The sequence below is a fragment of the Amblyomma mixtum genome, chromosome 8 (assembly GCF_055824585.1).
Source record: "Amblyomma mixtum isolate Tamu chromosome 8, ASM5582458v1, whole genome shotgun sequence".
NCBI lineage: Eukaryota > Metazoa > Arthropoda > Arachnida > Ixodida > Ixodidae > Amblyomma > Amblyomma mixtum.
Genome location: NC_143019.1, coordinates 34,642,542 through 34,666,562, shown reverse-complemented (window position 1 = coordinate 34,666,562; position 24,021 = coordinate 34,642,542). Strand labels below are relative to the sequence as shown.

The 24,021-nt window shown below is 46.4% G+C and overlaps 2 protein-coding genes across 2 annotated transcripts in view; one reads left to right on the top strand and one right to left on the bottom strand.

Annotated features, from left to right (window-relative positions):
* Nucleotides 1–24,021, bottom strand: part of LOC149332012 (sulfotransferase 2A1-like) — a 252,829-nt gene that overhangs the window by 52,482 nt on the left and 176,326 nt on the right. The gene's annotated exons all lie outside the window — the stretch shown is intronic.
* Nucleotides 94–19,807, top strand: LOC149332025 (endothelin-converting enzyme 1-like). Its single transcript, XM_089555659.1, has 8 exons — nucleotides 94–453; nucleotides 2,203–2,394; nucleotides 5,977–6,155; nucleotides 7,334–8,094; nucleotides 11,251–11,537; nucleotides 13,723–14,154; nucleotides 16,447–16,629; nucleotides 19,619–19,807. Exons 1-8 carry the CDS (start codon nucleotides 94–96, stop codon nucleotides 19,805–19,807), a joined length of 2,583 nt encoding a protein of 860 aa, XP_089411785.1.

Here is a 24,021-nt window from a genome sequence, read left to right as displayed (position 1 = left end):
GAAGAAGAAGAGGCAGCCATCGTCCTTGCGGAAACGCCACGAGTCTAGCTCTTCTTGCAAATTACTTACGTCCAGTTTACAAACTGAAGCTCGATGTCAACCCCAGACCACAAGAAGCGAAAGGGTGGTGCGCCGAGCTCCACCGTTCTCGTAGAAGTTGCGGATGTCCGTAAGGATGTACCGAGAGTAGCCGGCCTGGCTCCCAAGGCTTCGGGAGCGTCTCAGCAGAATACACCGCGGAAGAACGCCGGCAAACGCCGTCGAAAGGCAAGAAACACCTCGCCGCCGCAGGACAAGGCTGCGCCGGCGATGCAGCCTCCCGAGGTGGTGTCCCCGCCTCGTGCAGCATTGGCGCAGGCTTTACCAACTGCCGAGCCTTCCCGGCAGGAAGCTGTAAGCGCCTTGTCAACGACCCCGGTCACTGCAGACAGCTCTCCTGGAGATTCACCTAAGGTTCGGACGTTGGCTGCTCTTTTTGAAACCCTCTAAGCGGTACCTTTCATTCCCTCTATTGGGGCCTGCTTTCGCTGAGGTGCATTCCAAATGCACCAGCAACAAGCCCAAGTCAGAGCTCGTGACAAGTTTCTGAACAGCGTTGCGACCTGTTGAGGGAAGAATCCAAACTATGCGGAAGAAATTTCAACTAAATTCCTGCTTAATCCTTGGTTACGTGCCACTTGCTGCAATACAGGGCATTCTACGCCCGCCGCTAAAAATGAAATTGGCGCTCAAGAGCGCTCTCAAAGGCAGGTTTTACAGAATATAAAACCCTCGAAAGTAGAAGGTTAGACAGCCACCGCTGCAGGTCGTTTGGTAGACCACCAAGAACGACTTATGCAGGTCGTCATTTCGGATCCCATTGCCACTATGTACCTGTTCATTATCCTACTTTCTAATTAATCATCTTTCAGGCATCAGCTGGTCTGAGTACTAGTGTCCCATTAATCAACCCCACACACTTTAAAAATTTCTGTATGCGTTCCTTCGTTTGAGTGCCTGTTGGCTCCCTTCATGTCTACATGCATAAAGAGCCTCTCATTTCCGTACCCTTCTGTACTCCTTAGCGCAAAGTGTACGACTCAAGTCGTTGTCTCATACAGCTGTATGTGTGCACCACATGGTGGCCGTAGTCGAACTCCTTTCACAAGCAACCTGGAAACGCTGACAATGCTAATGATCCAAATTACACCGTCGTATACATCTCAAGTGCACGTAGCAAAAAATAAGCTACCTCGTAAGCAATGTTAGCTACTCAATTAGGCCAGTACTTCGAGCGCAGGCGTTTTGAATGTTAAGAAACCGAGTATGGAGGTGTCTGCACACCACTGAAAAACATGAAAATTGCTCCGTCGATTCGTACTTGTATAGGTATTCATATTTTCCGGAATTTAACATGAACTCATCATGTTACCAATAGAACAAACTCGGCAAGAAGTTCCTCCGCTTCTCTGTGGCGCAACCTTGCTTTAGCTCCCAGTTCTATTCTAGATCTAGCACCCAGCTTCAATGGTTAGGTAAAGGGTGTGATGAGCAGCGGGGCCATTGCGTGCTTTCGAGCCGACGGGATTTCGTTGCGAAGTTTCCGAGTTCAAAGCACGAACGGGGGTTACCTGTTGAAGAATGGAGGCGCGAAATGTGTAGGTGTTCACATTAATAGGTTTTTGTTCAGAAAGACCGCCCTTCTGCCTCCAAAAAGGCAGGATTGCACTGAGTGGATTGTGGCATCAAAGACCACGGTCCAAGATTGCAGGACGCGAATAGTGATTCAGTAGGGACGCCAGAGTCACGTGTCTCAATTGGGTCTGGCTTGAAACATGTAGGGAATCCATTAATCCTCTAAATTAATCCACGATGACATCTACTCTCGCGACGAGACACAAATTTCTCTCAGGGTAAAATAGGCGTCGGGCCTCACCAAAACTGAAGGTAACACAAGGCCGCATCATAGGTCCTGATAAACTAGCCTTGTTCGAGAGTTTGACGTCATTGTTTCAGAAATGTGATGTGAATTTTACACAGCCGGTGCATAACTGGAATGTTTTAAGTACGCACTCGCAAACTACTCTTGGCGTGTAGAGTGGCAAGCCGATGCAAATCCTGTGAAGAAGGTCTGAGGAGAGACCCAATTATAGCTGTGTACTTAGAGTTCACTGGTAGAGTCCTTTGACACGATTCCTCACGATACACCACGGGGTGTCGCAGGCGGATGCCGGGGCCCAGCGGCAGGAACTTGTCCACGACGCAGCGGGAACAGGGTCTACTCCAGGCGCAACCATGTCGACCTTAGCGGCCGCCCAGAAAGCGAGGCCTCCGCCGGCACGGCGGAAGGACGACTCGATGATGGCCATGAACGCGCTGCTCGAAGGCCGTTGCTCGCCCACCACCAGCACAACGGTGAGTGCAGAAAAAAGTCTCGAAAACACACGAGCACAACAAAAAGATACAGGCAAAGAACACTGTAGAAGGGTACGCAGAAAGACCAACGAATACAGCCTCTTTCAAAGGATTTCATATTCCTTTGTTGTTGTGCAATGGACGTATAGGCTTACGTCTTCAGGCCTCACACATGGTCACCTTGTTCTCTGTGCGCCTGCCGCATCGATGCCCTTTTTACTACGATTTGCCATCAGCACTACGTTCCTGCTTGCCTCTCTCTTTATGCGAAGCATACTAGCCGCACAACCGAGCTCTTCCTTGATGCGCCGCGTGCGGCCGCGTAGCTACCACTTGACCTACATCGGCGCACCACGTGATATGACGTCACAACAGCTGTGAAAGCTGGGGCTCAACTCGTGCGCTCGCTTGCGGACGCGCAGCCTTTGCCGGCAGTATGCTTCGCATCCTAGGCTTATCCATAAGCTAAGCCAGGCCATTTTTTCGCGTTGATATGTGGTGGCATAAGGCTATTGACCCTTTCTTGCAACCTAACCAAACTGAATAGAATTTGAGAGCTGGCCGCCACACAGCTTGGAGGCGGCCTTTAGGAGCATAGATGTGAGCAAGCACACCTGGGCGTTGGTAGCTAAGTCCTAGCTTTTCCGTACCTTATCTACTTGGAGGAATAGGGGTGGATGGACAATTTGCTGCTGAAGCAGCTATGGTCCTGATCTGAGTGCGCCTGAGTGATCCCACGCGCGGCGTTGAATCTTTCTATAACAAATCTTTCTAGAAACTGCACTTTATGAGTCCGCGATGGTTAGAGGGGCCCAGTTCAAGCCAATCAACAGGCCTTGCGCATTTTCCTCCTCTTTCTTCATGCGGTCGCAGCTGCAGCAGCAGCAAGTAGCATGGACTGTCACACGAGTTTTAGAAGACGAAGTGGTGCAAAACGCTCGTTGAGCCTCTAGCGTAGGCATCGAAATGTTCAGTTATTACACATATTGCAGGCTAAGATGCAATCCCCGCACAATGGAATGGGACCATTGCGGCCTGTGACGCCCGCCTCGAATGAAAGCACTGAATATTTCAAACCCCAGGTATTGTCAGACAAGGCGACCGCGTAGCTCGTGATACGTGCCTCCCATACGGGCGTATGCAACTTAACCTGCGGACTTAGAGAACGTGTTGTGGATCAACGGGAACAGCGAGCTGTAGATGATCGTGCACATCCGGCTAGTGGAGATTCAGCAAGCGCGATGCTGTAGCGTACGCCTCGAGGATACACCGGCGGCCACCGTATCCCCGCAAACTTCTTGATCTCATCCGCGCAACTAACTTTCTGCCACTCCCTGCCAGGCTTGCCTCCTCTTGAAATCCACTCCGTTACCCTTAAGGACTAGCAGTTGTATTGCCTTCGCATTACAAGCCCTGCCCAAGCCCATTTCTTCCTCTTGATTTCGACTAGGATATCCTTAACCCGAGTTTGTTCCCTCACCCACTTCGCCCGTTTCCGGTCTCTTAACGTTTCCCCTATCATTTTTCTTTCCACAGCTCATTGCGTCATCCTTAGCTTAAGCTGAACCCTCTTTGTTAGCCTCCACGTTTCATCCCCTTAGGTGAAGACCGGTATGATACAGCTGTTGTGTACGTTTATCTTGATGGATATTGACAAGCTGTCATGCCTGAGATGAGAGAACCTGCCATACATGCTCCAACCCATTCTTATTCTTCTAATCGCTGCACATTCATGTGCATTTGCCAGAACTGAGTGACATCGCCTCTGCGTCCGCTTCCCTACTGCAATTCGATACTGCAGCATGAGCTAATGGTTTCAACGAAGACGAAACACATGCGCGCACGTAGGACGTCCATGCTTTCTTGATCCGAAATGAGCCAATTTGCCGAATTTATGCGCGACATGTAACTGTGGTAATCGTAAATGTATTTTTCGTTGTTATTAGTGCGACTATACGAAAATGAAAGAAAAAAATTGATCTCTCTGATGTGACTAGTCAGCGCCGAACACCCCAGCGCGAAAAACGAGCCTTCTAGCGCAGTAATACACGAGACTACCAATTTTCGCCTCGACATCGGTGGCACTTGTAGGCGGCGCTGTGATCGGTTTGCTCGCGTGGAACGCTCGCGTGCATCCCCCAGTTGTGCGCGATGATTTGCCGGATACGAAGCGCAGATCTCACTTTGGCTAGTGAAAGATTCATTCCCGCCCGCACTTTATTTCAGAATTTGCCCGTTTAAAATATTTATAATGTGTCAGGTTTTCAAGTTTCGGTGCAAATTGAGCCCCCTTCGTAGTAAAGGCCTTCAAAATTGTTATTACAAAAATTATTTGCCTGTTGTTCTTTTTTTTTTGCTTCGTAATGTGCTGATTGTAACTTCGTTTACGAAGTCACCAGAATGCTCACGTAACAGGTCGAAGCTTCGGTTGGTGCCCTCTGAAAGGAAAAGGTAGAGGCTAAATGAGGCAGATAGATATTATTTCGATAGATCTGAAAGACGGCAAAACTGGTGACAGTTTTTTCTTGCAAACGGGGGAGCCCGAACGGATACCAGGGAAGACAGCTAAGAATGGACGGCAGATCACTTTCACCGCTCGTTTTTTCTACAGTCAGCCCGCGCTCCTGTTCCCGTAGCGCCATGTGCAACAAGAAATTTCGTGCATCCAGCCCAACAGCTGTCTTCGAGTCCCTCCTTCCTTTTCTAAATTTTCGATAATGTATAGGAACCCGTAGATGCCTTCTGGCGTTCTCTATAGCTGCTCGATTTTCCCGACTTCGCTGAAACGCAGTTTAGGATATCACCACTATCATCTTCAAGCCTCTTGGTGTACACTGGGATTCAGGAACTATATTCAATTTCTTTTCCAAACCAATCCCATTGCTTCTCTGGTTATGCTCATATTTGTTCGCTTAGTGCAGAGAGAATTGCCTACTACAAATGGAAACTTTGTTTTCGCTGATGGGTTCAAACTTGTGCCGTCAAGACTTTTAGGGATATCGTTATTACCGTAGAAGTTTGAATGTGTGTGTGGCCTACCCCCGAGAGACCTGCACGACAAAGGCTCTTAACGTACCGTAGTCCACTTCAGAATATAGCTGGTAGTGGCGACAAATATATCTCATTTTTTACGTCTTCTAGCTCATAAAAGCTGTGTTTTTAGCGGGAGCACACAATGCCTGTGTCCTTAGAAGAATATGAACCATCGCTGCTGGCCCGAAAGACGTGGGTTCGACCCCGCCGTGGCGGGCGAATTTCGATGGCGAAATTCTAGAGGCCCGTGTACTGTGCGATGCCAGTGCACGTTAAAGAACCACAGGTGGTAGAAATTTCCGGAGCCCTTCACTACGGCGTCCCTCATAGCCCGAGTCGCTTTGGGACGTTAAACCCCAATAAATGAAATGAAATGAACCATCGATACAGACCAACATTGGATTCTCCTTGGTGTACCTTTAACGTTAGTAACGTACCTGTACTAACAATTCGAGCAGCAAGGTCAGTTGTTGGCTGCGTAGCGACGGTTGATTAAGTTTGCATTGCCACTGCACGGTCATGGAAGCACTATTACGCTTTACTTTGCAGCAGTCACCTCGAGCGAGTTTCCTCGCCGGCGGTGGTCGGCGGTACTCGCAGTGGTGGGGCGTGGTGGTTGCCGCCATATTGCTGGTCATGGTGCTGGTTTCCTTCCTATCTTTCCTGAAACCCAAAGCGTCGCGTCAAATCGTTGCCTACTGCCAGACGGACTCGTGCTATGAATTCAGGTGAAATAACGGCGGAGCAGTCGGCCACATGAGTGCGCACGCCGACGTAGCGCTGATTGAAATGCATGAAACGACGTGAAAGAAACCAAGAGGGTGTCTTAGTTCTAAGTTCTTGAGAAAAATTTGAAAGATTTTTGTATAAAGAGACTGAAACGCAGGCTAGTGCTGTACTGGAACTGTCGCGTACTTATCTCAGCAGAGAATATTAGACACTCATACTGGTGAACAGTGCAAAAAGGCGGGACAACGACAAGACAAGCGCTTGTTGTCCCGACTTTTCGCGCTGTTCACCAGTATGAATGCATACCAACTCGCCCAGATCTCAGCTTTACTAAATATTAGACACGCCAGAATGCATTCTTGAAATCCTTGCATGACATGTTTTAATGTGTGCGGCAACTGTACAAAACGTTTTTCCATGCCTATATGACATGTAGTGTTTTCTCTTCACTTTTCCAAACTGTTGTAGTATGCTGTGCACTGGTACACGCTATTAGGCAGCCTTTACTTAAGCTCCTTTTCCACACTGATGAAAAAAAAAAACACTCTGGTTGCTAGTCTAGATATGCGTGCAGACAACGAAATGGCGCTCCGTGTTCTAAAATCTACTTCGTTCGTCCACGGTTCGGTTAACGCGGCCAGCATTGCATGGAGTGTGTTCTAAATGTCACTAAATGAGGAGACTCACACTCAGGTGCCGATGCGAAACCTTATCTCAGGACATTTCTCTTCCGCCGCTGCCACCAACAACGCCATTTTTCTTCCGCGAAACGGGACAATTCTTGGCTGCGGGGTAAAACTCAAATTGTTCCTTATCGAGGAGAAGCATATTCTGCATCACGGTCCAGGCGAGAACCTCCGGTGAGAAATCCAGTGCCCAAGTTGCCGTTTGGTGGAAGCCGGAGGTAATACTAGGATCCGGTCCGGCTCTGAGTATTCTTACGCGCGCGAATTCGCACATTTGAGTCACGCGGATGGGAGGACCACAACAAGAAACTCGTTCGAAATTGGGAGACAAGCCTAATGAAATTAGTGTTGTCAAAATGGCTGGATAGCTCTTTCAAATACGCTTAAAAACTATGAAGGAAAATTATTGCTTAAACCTCTATACCATGATACTTTTCCAAGAATGATTCTAATAGTGGTCGATGTACGCATGTGTTCTATATTCGTCGCAGAAAGCTCCTGCACGAGCAGCTGAGCAAGGACGTCGATGCGTGCGACAACTTCACCGCGTACGTTTGTGGCCAGTGGCAGCCGCGATTGAAGTTTGCTCCACTGTCCGATTCGGTCCTTTCCCACATGGTCATTTCTTGGCGCCAATCATTCCGAGACATTCTGGAAAAGGGCACCTCCATATTGCCGGCGGGCCGAAAGGTCGCCGCCATGTTTAACAGCTGCGTGACGGATTCTGAGCTGCACGTGGACGACCTCAAGGAATTCATGCGCGCCCGTGGCCTGGTCTGGTGGGAGGACAGTGGAAGCAAGTCTCCCCTTGAGATCCTCTTCGACCTGTCCTTCAACTGGAACGTGGATCTCTGGTTCACGGTCAAGCTTCTTCCAAACATCACGCAAGAGCCACAGTACCGGCTGTCCATCACTGGTAGCCCGCTAATCCCACTTTGGACCACAGTTTTTAACAACATACCTAGAGACAAGTTCGCCACAGTCTACGTGGCAATTTTTAAGCTTATCTGGAGTAACAGGAGCGTGCCGACACTCATGGAAGCCATGAATGTCTACAGCACACAGGGCTCCGTTCTAGGGCGCCTCATGGAGTCAACACGCTCTGCCCATTCACCTGCATTCTTCCCACTGGCGGGCCTGGCCAACCATACAAGTCTTGCCGCGGCCAAGTACTTGGAGGGCATCATTAACCGGGCTCTACACTTAGACCCTCCCTTCAACCAGAACGACTTCTTAGCCCTGAGCGACACTTATTTATTTATTTAGGACATACTGCAGGCCCAATGAAGGGCCCTTGCAGGAGGGGCACAATAAACACAATACAAAAAAAGCACAAAACAAAAAGTACAAGGCAAGTAAAAAAAAAAATCAATGAACGGCCTGTTCAATGGCATCAATGTCAACTGTTGATGATGGTGGCAACTGATTCCACTCGTTAATGGTGCGGGGAAAAAAAGAGAATTTGAATATGTTAGTTCTGGCAAAGTAAGGTTTTAACGATTCAGTGTGCCTGTGTCTGGATGACCTGGACGTTATCGGTTGGAGATACAAATCGGGGGCCATTGACAGTTTGTTATTTTTCAATAGAAAGAGAAATCTTAACCTTAGTATTCTACGCCGAATTTCAAGGGACTGCATATTATGTTGAAGCAACAGAGCAGATGGTGAGTCAGTGGTGCGATATTTAGAAAATATAAACCGAACTGCTTTGCGCTGAATTCTTTCAAGGGCATTAATGTTAGTCTTTGTGTGAGGATCCCAAACAGTGCATGCATACTCAAGTTTTGGCCTGATCATGGTGTAATATGCCAATTGCTTAACGTTAGGGGGAGCTTGTTTTAACTTGTGCCTAAGAAAACAGAGATTGCGAAACGAAGAAGAGCATACGGTTTCAATATGTTTATTCCAACTAAGATTATTCGTTAGTGTTACACCTAGGTACTTGTACTCTTTGACTTCTGAAAGGTGCCGAGTGGGAAGATTATATGAAAAGGAATGACTGTTTCTTTTATTAGTGATCCGCATAAATACTGTCTTGTCAGCGTTTAGTTCCATCCCCCATTTAACGCACCATTCACTAACATTCTGTAGGTTATGATTAAGTAAAATCTGGTCGCCTGGAACTTTAACTTCATTAAACAAAACACAATCGTCGGCAAACAACCTAATTTGAACAGGATGAGAGATGATGTCTGTAATGTCATTAATATAGATAAGAAACAGTAATGGCCCAAGGACACTGCCCTGCGGGACACCAGAAGTGACTGGAAGTTTGTTAGAACAATGACCATCGACACTAACATATTGAAATCGGTTAGATAAATAAGCCGCAACCCAATTAACAATAAAAGAAGGAAGACCTATAGTTTCAAGTTTATGGATAAGTTTAATGTGCGGAACTAAATCAAAAGCTTTCTTAAAATCTAGAAATATGACATCTATTTGGCCGGAATTGTCCAGAACTTGAGCGAAATTGTGAATTACGGATGTAAGTTGGGTGACCGTAGAAAAGCCTTTGCGAAAACCATGCTGGGAAGCCGATAATTTGTTGTTGTCATCGAGAAATGTTTTAATGTAATTGGCTACGATATGTTCAAGAAGTTTGCAGCATGAAGAGGTCAACGATATGGGGCGGTAATTATTAAACAATGAGGCATCACCTGTTTTGTGTATGGGAACGACACGGGCCACCCTCCAATCGGCTGGTAGACTTGAAGACAAAAGAGAAGCACGAAAGATGATAGCAAGAAAGTGCGAAACCATCTCAGCATAACGATGTAAAAATGAATTAGGTATTTCGTCAGGCCCAGGGGTTGCTTTTGTTTTAAGATTCAAAAGCATTGCAAAAATACCAGGTTGAGATACGAGATCGTGCACAGGCTGGGAACAAGAATCACGAGTTGTGAAATTATTTGCAGGTTGGGAAAACACACTGTGAAAATATGAATTGAACTTGTCAGCAATATCTCTTTTGTTGGTGAGCAACGTGCCCTCATGCATCATCGCAGGCAGGGATTTTTTTTCTTTGCTTAAAAAATTCCAAAATTTCTGAGGAGCGTTACGAATGAAATTCGGCAAAATGTTTTGAAAGTAATGTCGCTTAGCAGCCGCAACAGCTTTGGTCAAAGAAGCCTGCTTCATTTGAATGATGTTGTGAGGGACACGGGCTCTTCTTAAGCGTTTAAGTTTCCTTTTGAGATGCAAGATTTCTCGCGTAATCCAGGGATTAGATTTGCCACTTTTTTTAGCTCTTGATGGAATAAATTGGTTGATACAATATGTGCATATGTCTTTAAACTTGGTCCAGAGATCAGATGTGTCAGTTCCGACAAAGGTGCTGAGACACAGCTCTAAACAATCTAATACACTCTCATCCCTGGCACGCGAGAAATCTTTTACAAGTACGGTTTTGGACAGTACGGCACATTTATCAGCGACGAAATCGCAAGTGAAATACACCAACTCATGATCAGATAGTCCTTGATGGATCGAAACAGAAAACATTTCAAAAGAGCGGTTCACAAAAATCAAGTCAAGAATGGAAGCAGATGAGCCATGAATACGTGTAGGTTGTCCGACTACCTGTTTCAAATTGTGACACAGCATAATATCAAATAAGTGTTCAGCATTTGCGCAATGTCGTGAATTAGATGAGGCCAACTCCCAATTAGTGTTAGGTAAGTTAAAATCACCGACAAGAACTACGTTTTTATGTTTGAATGATGACATGTGTTCCGACAAATCGCGTAGAAACTGAGGAGGGGAGTCTGGAGCTCGGTAAACAGCAAATAGTAAAATGGAACGGCCCCTAAAAGATAGCTTTAGGGAAATGCTTTCATGGTCATCAAGTTGCCGAGTTAAAGTCGCATGAATATTGTTTTTAACCAAAACCGCCACTCCACCACCTCTTGATAATCTGTCACGCCGATAGATTTGATAAGTTGGAGGGAAAACGTCTTTGTTATCTATTTCATCGCGAAGCCATGTCTCCGTAATGATGACGATATGTGGATTGTACCCAAGAAGAAGTGCCTCAAGCTGTTCGGTTTTGTTGATTATACTCCGCGCATTAATGTTTATAAGTCTTAATTCCTTCTTGATCCGCGCACTACGTCATTCACTTTTTCGTGTGTTCCGCGATGGCAGTTTCACCCTTGTGCTAGTGGTATCATCCCACGAAAACATCTGACCAGCAACGAGCAACTTATCATTGATTAAGGTCACCTTCATTTTCTTGTCTCTCTCAGTTTTAGTACTATCCCATAATAGTTTTCGTTTCCTGAGGGTTTCCTTTGAGTAGTCATTCTGAATAGATACTTTTTTTCCTTTGAGCTTGTGAGCGTTTTTAAGAACTTTTTGCTTTTCATTGTAATCCTGAAAAAATATGATCACAGGCCTGTTGACACTGCGCTGCTTGACGCCGTCCTTACCACGATCCGTGACATCGGCGACTACCCCGTGCTCCAGCATATCACATGGTTCTTCATGCAAACTTACGCAGCCGTAGCCGGACCCAAGGACGTTCTCCCTGCCGTGCACGGAAGCTCCGAGAGGGCGAAAATAATTTGGCCCCGCTACTGCGCCGTCCATACAGAGGCCAGCTACAGGCTCCTGGCAGTCGCTTTGTCTGCCGTGTCCCAGTTTACTGCCGAGGAGCGAAGGCACATCGACAGCTATTTGAAGATAGTGCAGCAGGTGATTGTCTATTTTTTTACTCAGCAACAGACATGCAGAAAAATGAGTGAGGATTTCGTTTGTACCCTCAGCAATATGCTATTTCGGGTGCATGACGTATCGAGGCGCTAGTGGTAATGAACTGTAGAAAATTCGTAACCGCTTCGCCAGAGCGCTTAACAAATTTATTGGTTGTCATTGCCAGGGTGTGCCATTTTTGTTCCTACTTCATGGATGCGGACCAGCAAATGTATAAAATGTGCACCTTTAGATATAATGAATTACGGATAAAATCGCAATCGAGCGGAGTAGATTACCTGATACGCGATAACGAGCAGAACACATTTCTCATTTATTGAAATGTTAGGAACGTAAATAATTATGTCCTGGACGCGCAAAATTTTCGTTGCGTCATCTTTTACTATGTGCTATATCGCGCCGCCTCCCTTTCCTTGCGTCCATATTCTTTAGTCTGCAATTGTAATACAGAATAGGGCGTCACAGTGCATCACGGTCAAGTTAGGGAATGTCCGTAGTATTGCTCTGGTGTACAGGTGACAGCAAGTCGATTACATGAGGTTTCGACAGAGTAAGCACCTCAGGGACGACACCGTGCAGCTTTTGTACAGTCGGTTATTTGTGCTGTTAATTCCTTTCTTTCTCCAGGAGAAACATCATTGTAAAACGGCAGTTTAGTGCCGGTGTTTTACAAAGTTACTTCAGCTGGTAGCACTTCAACTGAACCTTTAGTCCTAGTATGCGCATAGTGATGTTCCATGCCATAATTGAAATTATCCTGAATTAGAGCCACATATATCGATTTGTGAACGTAATACTGAATGCAAATTAGGGAATGTACAAATATTTAGGAAAAAAGAAAAAATTTCGAATCTGAAAATTGCCAGAAAGCACTCAAAAATTCCCTTTAAAGCAAATTTTGCGCCTGAAATTCTTTGAGGAAAGGAAAATTACCCGGAATGAAACACCATGTATGAAGACGCAAAACATGTTGAGCTTTTGGAAGAAAGGCACAATATTTATTGTACAAGGATGTCACGGCAGGCGCACTTGTCTAGAGACGACACTCGGCATTTAAATCTTGTGGGCGTGTTTTGCCGCTAATATTGCTTAGACTTTGTTTTAGTGCTGGAGAACATTATGAAGGAAGAAGGGTGCGGGTGACTGGGATGAAAGTACCTAGAACAATAAGTGACGCTTCCGAAACACACCTGATGTGTGCTGCAGTTTCAAGTTATTTATTGACATCACAGGCTTTGGTTAGCCTCAGCAAAAAGGTTGTCCACGGAGCCCTTTTTAGACCACGGAACCCTTTTTAGAAGTCATAAAGTAAGAAATGAGGATGCATTGCTTTATAGATATTTTAGAAGTCATACAGTAAGAAGTGAGGATACATTGCTTTATAGGTAAAACTGCACTAGTCAAAACACCCCAATGCTCTCCTACAAGTCGGAGGCATTGCTGCAACATTAGAGTTCCACCGGCTGCATTACAACGCTTTTAAGATTGATGTTTGGAAAAAACTCACCTTTTGACTGTTCAGTTCTCAGAACGATGAGAACTACGTGATTTTTTGAGTGGTAAGGGAAGACTTCATGGCGCAGTAAGTGGCGGCTCTGCAGGGTGGCGTTCATTATATGAAACTCTCTAGACGTGAACGGCTTTTTTGTAGGATATCAGTTTTAAAAGAGGGATGCAGAATGCTTAATTAACAGGCAACTTATATCAAATCAGTGCTTCGTGCGCCACCCGCAGCGTTCAAATGATCGTCACCACTACAGGGGTGTTTCACTACAGCGCCATCATAGAGCTCAGCCTATCTCTTCGGCGCCGCGGTACATTTGGAGTGCGAGCCAGGTCTTGTCTTTGGGCTGAACTTGCCTTGCCACTATAACTCCTGCCAACGGCTGCAATCGACTGAAACTTCTCATTGTAGCTTCTCACTAAAAATTTTCCATCCAAGCCACTTTCGATGGAAAATTTGTCGAACCTCGACTAACCTGCACTAGCCTGCATCAGTGCGATCAACGACTGCGGCCGTCCCACACTTCTCAGTGGTTTCGATGATCGTATCTATCGCACCTCATCGCTACTACGGTAACGGCGCTTCCAACCCGGCAGTTTGAAGTCCCCATTATCTCGCTGTCTCGGACTGGTGTGAGCTGTAAACAAGTCTTGTCGGATGCAGGCAGCCGCAAACAAGGCTCAGGCTGCGCAGTGGCTGGACGAAGAGACGAAGAAGGTCGCCGCTGAGAAGTTGCTTAGCGTTCGGACCTTCATCTGGCCGTCGGAAAAGTACCTCACTAGTGACGGCGTCGAGGAGGCGTACAAGGACTTCCCTGAAAGCGGGCCGTCCTTTATCCACCTCTGGATCGACAGCCACCAGAGAGGAAGGCGAACCGTCGGCTCCGAGGCGTACTTCGAGGAGCAGCGGCTGACAAGCAGCATGTCGCTTCCGTACGCAGAGTACGTTTACACGCTGAACACGGTCAAGCTCGCCGTTGGTGCCATGAGGCCACCGGTGTACTATCCACATGGCACCAAGGCCATGCTGTACGGCGGCCTTGGTTACTTCTTCGCCAGGGAGCTCACGAAGGCCGTGGACAATGATGGCGTCAAAGTAAGGGCCATAAGATTTTTGTCAAATCATTGCGCAGCAGACTAGAGAAATACTACGTTTCTGAAACAGTATGAAGAGTCGTTAGGTTGTATCCTTCAATTAAAACGGCTCCGTAAGGTTGCCTGATTCATAAGGACGCAGCTCAATCATGCTAATCTAAGTGGTAATTAATTAAAGGCCATGAGACTAACATCTTCATGCTTCATGGCTAGCATGTATTATGGAACAGGCACAGCTCTGCCCCAATCCATTATTCGGGATAAAAGGCATATTCAGCGTCCTAGCCGGTCCACACACCAACTATTTGCCCGCGGGCTCCTCAGCCCTCTACAACATTTCAGTTTGTCTCTTTGAATTAATCGCTAAATGCCTATTTTATGCTGTAATCATTAGAACGGTTCTCTTGCACTGTACTGGATGTCGGTGCTCAAAGGTCGGTAACTTGCCTTGTAATCAGAACAGGCAATGAGTTTGTTCGTACTAGATGATTTATACCTAACGAGGACACCGTCAGGAAGATTGTAAAAGAGAGCCGGCTGTCCCGTTGGCCAACTCATAGCGACCTGGATTCTTCAATTCACGCACCCCCTTGAATTCTCTGCTATGGGGTACCTATCCGGCGTTCTGGACTCTTCACAATAAGTGTAATACGGACCAGAAAAATAATAGTCGAGTATAGAGTCACTCCATATGGACCCCAGGGAAGCAAGTTAGCGCTTAGGTTCGGCAATCTTCACTCTGCGAAATTTCCAAAATCTAAAGCGAAACTCCTACTCTTAGCGCAGCGCTACGAGCCTGCTCTGTGTTGTTTTCTTCATTTTCGGGTTTATTTTACTTAGTACTGTCTCACTGAGTGAGACGCAGTGGGACGCTTGCTGTACTCCGCGACAACTTTTCTTGGCAATGGAACAAAAGCTTAACAAACAAAACGCGTCTTTTCTTCCCACGCAGCTGAATACGGTACCCTGTTGCGCTTTATAGATTTCTCTAGAAACACATACTGGTAATCCTCGTACTGGTAATCCTATGCTTATAAATCATAGCATTTCTCATTCTTTTGGTTACCCCGCCGAGGTGGCTCAGTGGTTAGGGTGCTCGGCTGCTGGCCCGAACGACGCGGGTTTGATCCTGGCCGCGGTGGCCGCATTTCGAAGGAGGCGAAATTATAGAGGCCCGTGTACTGTGCGATGTCAGTGCCCGTTAAAGATACCCAGGTGGTCGAAATTACTCCGGAGACCTCCACTAGGGCGTCTCTCATAGCCGGAGTCGCTTTGGGACGTAAAACCCTAATAAACCAATAAACAAACCATCTCATATGAACAGGCCAAAGGAGCCTTGAGACCTATAGTAGCACTGTGTCTACGTTCGCCATGCATCTTATATGGTGATTCCGTACACGATAGTCACTGATTACTCCGCGCAAGCTGAACGTCATTATTGCAACTAAGACACGACGGGACCCAACACTCGTAGGCACCAGCATATACTTGTTGATTGATGATTTAAAGTAGTTAGCTAACTGATAGGAACTAGTAAGCAGCCATTTAGTGCAGTAAAGATGGTTGCAGTCCACGTTTATTTCTCTTAGCTTGCGGGGAAACACGTTATCTAGTTCGAACTCGAAGACTGCACGTTGGAACTATTATACGTATGAAGCGCGCCTCCTTTTGCAAAGATTTTAGCGCAATTACAACTGACCAGGCTCCGTTCATGTCTTGCTAGTTGTCTTAGTCTGTTCAGCACGAGCTTATGACATGCTTCATCATGCGCCTCGGAGAATTCTAAAAACGTGCATCCTTGCGAAAACGCTACATCTGCAATGCTATGTAATTATGAGTTAGTGACATACTAATGGCGTTTGCCAGAAAAATGCGCTGCGAAATACGTGCTGTGAAAAAAAGTGAAAATTGTATTCTGCGATATTACACCGAATTTAATGAAAATCGCTAGTTCTAACATTTTACAGCAAACACTAATGAGGTATAACCGTCGGCAGTGTTGTAGCAATCTGGTGGATGTGATTTTGGTTATTTAAGTTACGAGGAGAGGCGGCGGTCCCTGGTATCAGTTGAGCAATCCGTTATTGCACTAACCGCTTCGATGGCTAGCATCTTTTTGGAACTATTTCAGCCTCAACAACTGTCGCCGAAAAAACTTCGCCTAATGAAGCTAGTGAGGCTATTGCCTTGGTATCTCTTCCTGAAGTTACCTCACGAAGTCCAGCTGAAAGGCCATAAGACGCCGTTCATGTCTGTTCTACGATGTGGCAACTTGCCCTCGTCCTCCACGCAGGTGGACCCTCAGGGCCGCGTCCTGTCGTCTTGGGTGAGCGAGGCCTCGGTACCAGCCTTCGAGAAACGCCTACAAGGCTGCCTGGCCCAGAACGAAAGCGTCTTCCCCGAAGTGCCGGCGCTCGAAGTGGCCTACGCGGCCTTCAGCGATGACGTGGACCACACGCAAGACCGCGTCTCGCCGGTTCGTACCTGAACAGACAGCGGCGACGCTGCTGCGGCTTTTGCGCTGTATGGCCAGGACGAGGCGAGAATCTTTTCGACGTTTCTCCCCAACTCAAATACCGCCCAGCTGCGAACTGACACTGCTATTTATGCGCGTCGTGTCATGGGAAAATTTTTGTCTTCTTCAGCCAGCTTTGCATGCTATATACGTCAGAAGCCCACTTAAAGCAGCGGGGTTTCCGTTTTACGCGTTTTCATTTCCTTCGCGCGAAGCGTCCCGGGAAAATAAAGTTGTGGGATTAACCTGGATGATATTCCAATGTAAAAACAGTGCTGCGATTTAAAACCCGCTGGAGAGGCAGGTAGGGTAAGCATGTATCATATGAACATTCAATTTTGTTAATCGGATCGCTTCCGAGCCACCTACCAGCAATTTCCTGGATTTTGCCTTTACGCGACATGCAGCAGGAATCCATATCAGTACAGTGCGAAACGGGAACACGAGACGCAGAACAGCGCACGTGCGGACGGTGAAGGTCCGCTTCTTACGGGAACGACATTGTAGTTCTATTTAACTACAATCAACGTTATTTGTATCGGCTTGCTAAGCGATAACTCCGTCTTAAAAGAGCATTTCTTAGCTTTCCTTAATTTCAGATGCGGTTAGCATCGCTACCTTGATATGTGTCTTCCATTCTGCTAATGCAAATGCTCGGTACTCCAATGCGCCAATATACCCACGCTATATATATGTTAATGGAAAAGCATTATATGGATCATGCGAACAAAAAGCCGTCACCGGAAGTTGTCCGCAAGCCGCGTCCGCAAGATGTGTCCACAGGGAGTGGTACCTCATACATCTCAGTCAGATTTAATTGACTCAGGCTCAAAGTTTATGAAGGTGTTGTTGCGACTGAAACAGGGATGAAAACGAAACTGCACGGGCCTGACGACCGGCTGCAGCTGAACGCCAACCGCTGCCACGTGCAGATTGATGAGAACAGACAAAACTGACGCGCGCCATTGCGAAGATGCAGGCTGTAACAGATACCCCCCGCCCATAATGGTGTAGATGCTTAATGACGGCATCACTGGCGGACCTCAATGTGGTAGCAGCATCCGCGACTACGTTTGCAGCGAAATTTCGAGCAACCGTTCGTCATACAGCATTCTGAGATGTGTCATAGTGTTTCTCTTTGCATATATATAGCTTACATGTTTACTCAAGTTCGAGGTTATCTTGCGACTAGGGTTCGGACGATGACATATGCACCTTCAGTTTCATGCTTTCTGAGACTGCCTTTTCTCTTAAGGCGTGATTGAGGTGTCCACCGACATGTCCAAATGTGAAACCTACTTTTTCTCTCCTTTAAAAGCCATTTTCATATTGAAATTGTGACGTAATCGCATATTACGAAGTGGTGTACTATGTCGTAACTGGAATGCTGAAGTGATGTAGTATTTTGTAACCGGAAATAGCTAGTAGTATGTCGTAACCGGAAATGTCGAAGTGTCATAGTATGTCGTAACCGGTAAAAAATGAAGGTAAAAGGCATGTTTTCGCATTCCTCCACGTAAGCAGACTTCAGTGCTCTCGGAATTTTTTTTTTCACAAATATGCCTGTGGGGTGAAATAGGTTAGCGGGCCGCTACACTTGGTGGGGCGCCCGGCAAATTAAATGACTAAGTTTTCCAAACTGTCGACTGCTGAGTTTTTTATCGAAGCATCAGGTCGTCATCTTTCTCTTTATGAAATATTATTGCTAAATATGCAGCGAGAATACAGAAAATTCCGTGTTTTGATATGTATGGTCGCCGAAATTATGACCGAATTGGCTGTGTCGTGCTACCAGCGCATGAAAGATTCCGCGGGTATCCCACGACGGAGGACAACCATCTGAGCGTCGCCATAAGTAGCTGACATCGGAACTCTCGCTGGTTGCAATGACCGATTTCTCTAACGAAACGCAAAACCAAACGGGGCCATTGACGAGCCAACGGGGGCATAAATTTTAAAGGTGGTTTTCTCAGCTTTCACGATTGCTATCACTCATTGCTTTGGCATTTCGTAGCGAAGGAAGTAAAATTGCCATTTTTTTTCATCGATTTTTAGATTTGCTAGGAGAGCAATAAAGCTCTGTTTTTCTATGTATAGGCAAAATATGTTTTGCAAGTTATTTTTGTTAGAACCACTTTCTTTTTAATATTCATGCTGGAGTACAATTCTATCTCCGTATCGGCTATCAAAAAAAGGAACAAAATGTTTTATTGCAGAGAAATGGGCTTTGCGCACAAACTAACATAAAAACTTGGGCACATTCTCCTTAACTTTTTAACACCCATAGAATAACTTCACGGGGTCCTTCAGTGTAATACTATACCTATACCTACTAAGTCAAGTTATATTCCAGTTCTGTAAATATTCTAAAGAATGATATAAGACTGACATTCTATTCTATTCTATGCAAAACTAGCGAAACTGGTTTATATTACTGCATACACACTTAACGACAATTTCGACTTAGTTCTATGTTGCATAAGGTCACGCGTTCTGTATGCTCAGTGATTGTATCGCAGAATATTAATGTGGAGTAGAAGGTTCGAAAAACTATAAGCATTTTAAGCAACCCTGGCTCATTTGAGTTCCGTTTGGCAAGTTCACTGCCAGGCACAACCTTTAAGAAGCTCATCAGACAAAGGCCTGAAATAAATTCGAGACCATACAGCCCCTCAAAACCTAAATTGAAACAAAAACTGCACAGCTGAAAATCTAAGTTCCTCCTCAGTGAAATAGCCAGAATACATGTCCAATAGTAAAAACGTGTGACTAAATTCCAAGCTAAGTAACTTCCTATACAGAAAGCTCGTACTGCAAGAAATTATTTCACTAGTGATGTAGTGACCTTTAATTCTGACCTTGCTCTGCTGTCTAGAGTTGCCAATTCGCTTGTGATTCCTAGTGGAAGACACCTAAGCTAATGATTTCTTCATTCCCCTGCATCTCGTAGGAGCTGACTGAGGAGCAGGTCTTCTTTATCGCCGCCTGCAGCCCCTGGTGCACCAAATCGGAGGCCGCAAATGCGTTCTCGGGCGAATGTAACAAGGCGGTCATGAATTTCGCTCCGTTCGCCCAAGCCTTTGGTTGCCCCCCAGGCTCCAGAATGAATCCGGAGAGGAAGTGCAGCTTCTTCGACTGATGCCCTGGACCCTATTCCTTACTGTGACTGTTGTACATTTTTCGTGGTGGAGTCATCTCTGCAGTACGGTGGTTCGTTTTAGTGACACTTTCGCCATTGATCAATTTATTGTTTATTTCCTACGTTGTAAGCACCTCTATGCACGTTGCAGATTAGTCTCAATATTGCTCAAGGAAAGTATCGTTGTTGCTGCTGAATGTCGGTGACAATATCTGCCTTTTTCGGGTTAAGTTTATGTTTGCAGCTTAAAAATACCGCACCCCATACACCAGCCAATTGCCACTTGGGGGCGGACATTGCTGATGTGTATTAGTCGTCATGTTTTGCCGCCATACTCTTTACCTACTTAGGCAACTCCTACACCGTTACAGGCTCCGTGAAGATAAGTTAAAGTATGATACGAAAGAAGTGCGAAGTTTCAAAGAATGTAAGTCAGGAATATTTTCAAATTTGAAATACTGTAGTGCTACCTTTTAAGAGAAATTAGGTATAATTAGTAAACACAGCATTCACAAGATTTAATGTGATTTATGCAAAACGAAAATTAAAAAGATTATACATAATGCGTTATGCTTCAACTAGCATTATACTGTTACTGGTCCTCCTCTCACCTTCGAGATTTCATTTCGTATTATATTCCTGAAAGAACATTAGGCTCAGTAAGCTTACAGAAAGTTGTCATATTCAGTGCCCTGAAAGATCGTACTGTTTCTTTTTTTTTTCTCACCGTAATCGAAATGTGTGAGTTTGAATGGTCCCAGCTGAAGGCAGCTGGTGCGATTTTAGAAGCGAATTCATCAAAGCTTTTAAATCACTCAGTGGCGAGCAATCGACGTTGCTATAGGGTGTGCTGATAACACCCGCAGGGGCCGCCATTTTTCGCGCGCATGTGACAAGACTAAGTAAAGCCCTCCACTCGTGTGCAGTCGGCTTTCGGCCACCTTATCGCTTGTACTGCAGATTCTGAGTTTTCTACGTCTTAATGGCGGCCATGACGCTACGATAATACCACCTACACGGCATTCATAACCGATACCTTAAATACAACACTTCCACATAAAAAGAACACCTGACCATGCTTTAGATGTTTTGAAACAAGGTCCTCATTTCAAGAATCCACAAACACAAAATGCGAGCCATTCTAGGTGTCGTTGGAGTACGTTTCGCGAGCTCCAGCCGCGAAATAAAATTTTGAGGCTTGTCCACAATAGTTGGTCGAGCGCTTATGGTGAGCTGAGCATTAATGACTTTGGAAGAGCGACATAGGTGATAAGTTCAGGCGAGCGTTTGCTCCATCTCTGCTCTTTTGGGAAGTTCGGGCGGTGCGGGAGAACCACGTTCTCATTACTTCATGTTAAATTTAAAAAAAAAAAATATTATATCAAGGCTATCGCTAGAGAGAGAGAGAAAAACTTTATTATGGCAAGTGTGTTTAGACCCCCCTTGGGTCCCTGGACCACCGCACGGTCCCACTCTACGTCGGAACGTTCATGTGGTGTTTGTCCATGACGTCGGCACCTCGAAGCACCGCAGCAAGCTGCGATGGCGGGTCCGGAGACGAGAGCACGACCTCCCAGTCCTCCCAACTTGATAACGCGGGCTGTACCTGCGGGGGAGGATCAGCAGGGCAGCCGAAAAGGATGTGGGAGAGTGTGGCGTGAGGGTCGCCGCACAGGGTGCATGCAGGAGAGGTGCCACAGTAGTGGGATAGCAGCTGAGGGGATGAGAGAGAGCGGGTCTGGAGGCGTCTCCAGAGGATCTGTTGGCAATGGGTAAGGGAGGGGTGTGGAGGAGGGTAAGTCCGACGGTCCAAGCGGGGCATTTGCGTGAGCTCTGCAAAGGTGTGCGCCCGTTCTCTCGAGAAACCTGGATCGAGGCCGTCCTTAGCCCGGCAAATCAAACCTCGGGCCAATTTATCGGCCGCCTCGTTTCCTGGATTCCCAGAGTGAGCCGGCACCCACTGGAGCTCTACCCTGCGTGGTAAATTTTTGGTGGGGGTGTTCAACAATTTCCAAGCAGGGGCGTGAATCCTGCCTCTCGCGAAGTTGAACAGAGCCGTTTTGGAATCGCTAAAGATGTAATTTGCATTGGAATGTAGAAGGGCTAGGGCGATGGCGGTTTCCTCTGCCTCCTCAGGCGTACAGCCCGAGGGAAGGCGGTGTGTGAGGGGCTGTGCTAGGGCTGGATTGTAACCAACAGCTACAGCTTCATGAGTTGTGCACGCGGCGTCTACCCAAATTGCGTCCTGGGCTTGTCCGTAATACTTGTGTAGGGCCTCTCCTCTAGGGCGGTTTCCTCTGCCTCCTCAGGCGTACAGCCCGAGGGAAGGCGGTGTGTGAGGGGCTGTGCTAGGGCTGGATTGTAACCAACAGCTACAGCTTCATGAGTTGTGCACGCGGCGTCTACCCAAATGGCGTCCTGGGCTTGTCCGTAATACTTGTGTAGGGCCTTAGCGCGAGCCATGCGGCGAGGGATGTGGTACTGGGGATGAAAGTTCCGAGGAAGGGGTTTCACAACGAGGGGGTATAGCTAGAAGCGAGCGATAACAGAACAACGAGATAATAACGTAATATCTGGACGCAAGGGACATTTGCCCCTTTGAAGCTTGGTATTCATACAAGCATCCTTTCTGTGCATTTTGTTTTTCTCAGACTAACGTCGTGTTTTATCGCGTACATTTGATTACCCAGAGATATGTATTATGCATATCCTGTTTTTCATTGTACACTTTTGTGCATATTTCGTATTGTGTATCTTGTATGTTGTATTGCATACTGTATATCGTATATCTTCATGCGACGCTTTTTGCATTTCTTTTGTACACAATCTCTTTATAGGATGGGTAGGCGTCCGTAAGGTGCTGATACACCTTTTGCCTGCTCTCCCTCAATTTTGTTATGCAAACCAAAATAAACATATTAAAAAATATTGACGCCACTGTTGCGGCACGTCGATTGTAGATATTTATTTGACGGGTGGGTTTTATTAACGGGTGTTTCGTCTCTGAATCGTATGGGCACAGCCTTGCAGGTGTCACCGATCAGGACTTTTGCAGGCGGCGCCTCAAGCACATGCCCCGTGTGAAATCGTCCAAGGCTGCAACCAATGCTATACCGAAGAGCTTTATTACATTGACGCTCAAGTCTCCAGTAACGACGATTAGCGTAGTACGATTCAAATTGAAGAAAATGGACCTTACTAATGTCAGGTGATATTACAGCGAGAGCTACATTGGCCGTATTCTCGCTGTTTCGCTGTGGCCGGTGATCACACCGCAAGCAGAGCCGTTACCTAGCAACCGCCGCAGTTGGCAGCGCCGCTCGCTGCGCCATCTGGCATGACGCCGGTGAAACCGCGTTGCAACAACAGAGGAGCCGGTATTGCATCGTATATATAGAAGGGGCGGCTCGGTGGGATTCGTCGGCAGATAGTCGGAGCCATTGAGACGGCTGCTTGCTACTTCACCGACCATCCGGCCGTCTTTGCAATTCCGAAACAAGATGAAGACTTTGAAAATAAATCCGTTACACTTTAAAAATGCCTAGTCTTTATTGTGACCATAACTTAACGATACGTGGCACCAAAACCTAAACACTGAGTCGTACCAAGCTAAACGATAAAGATGTAGCCGCAGAGATAGCCAAGCTAAACAACAAGTTGAATCGTGCCTCTCGCTACGCACATCCAGGCATAACTGAGTTAAGGCACAGCCAGTTTTTATCCAGAGACTTTCTTGGGTGTGGTGCGGCGTCATACGACCATGGGCCATGAAACACAGTCTGCGTGCAAGAGGAAGCCACAAGATCTCGCCAGACCGCTCTACCTGTCTGAAGAAAACCCAGTATTTCCGACCGGTAGACGTTAACGCAGCAGGAGACCGGGAGACCCATAGGCGAGGAATTTCACAAAACAAACTTTAAAAATTACGGAGAGAATTTAAGACTACTTAAGTGCTTCGAATGCGAAGGCATTGTTTGTCCTTTCTCTTTCCTTTTCTTTTTGCTTTTTTTAGACAGACCTACTCGTTAGCATACAGTCGTAAGGAAACGCATGTATAGGTTCACCTTTGCGAGGAAAGAAGCAACGAGGTTTTGTCACCTAGGAAATCCGTGTTCGGCCCGCTGTCTGAAAGTTCAGGGATAAATTCCAAGCACCTTGAGAAGAAATTTTATTTTTCTTTTATACAAAGGTAACGACATCTCGGATTTTTCGTG

Coding starts and splice junctions, on each gene's coding strand:
- LOC149332025 (XM_089555659.1), top strand. CDS start 94: ATGTCAACCCCAGACCACAAGAAGCGAAAGGGTGGTGCGCCGAGCTCC. Junction 2,395..5,976: donor CGCCCACCACCAGCACAACG/GTGAGTGCAGAA, acceptor TTTACTTTGCAG/CAGTCACCTCGAGCGAGTTT. Junction 8,095..11,250: donor CTTAGCCCTGAGCGACACTT/ATTTATTTATTT, acceptor CTGTTGACACTG/CGCTGCTTGACGCCGTCCTT.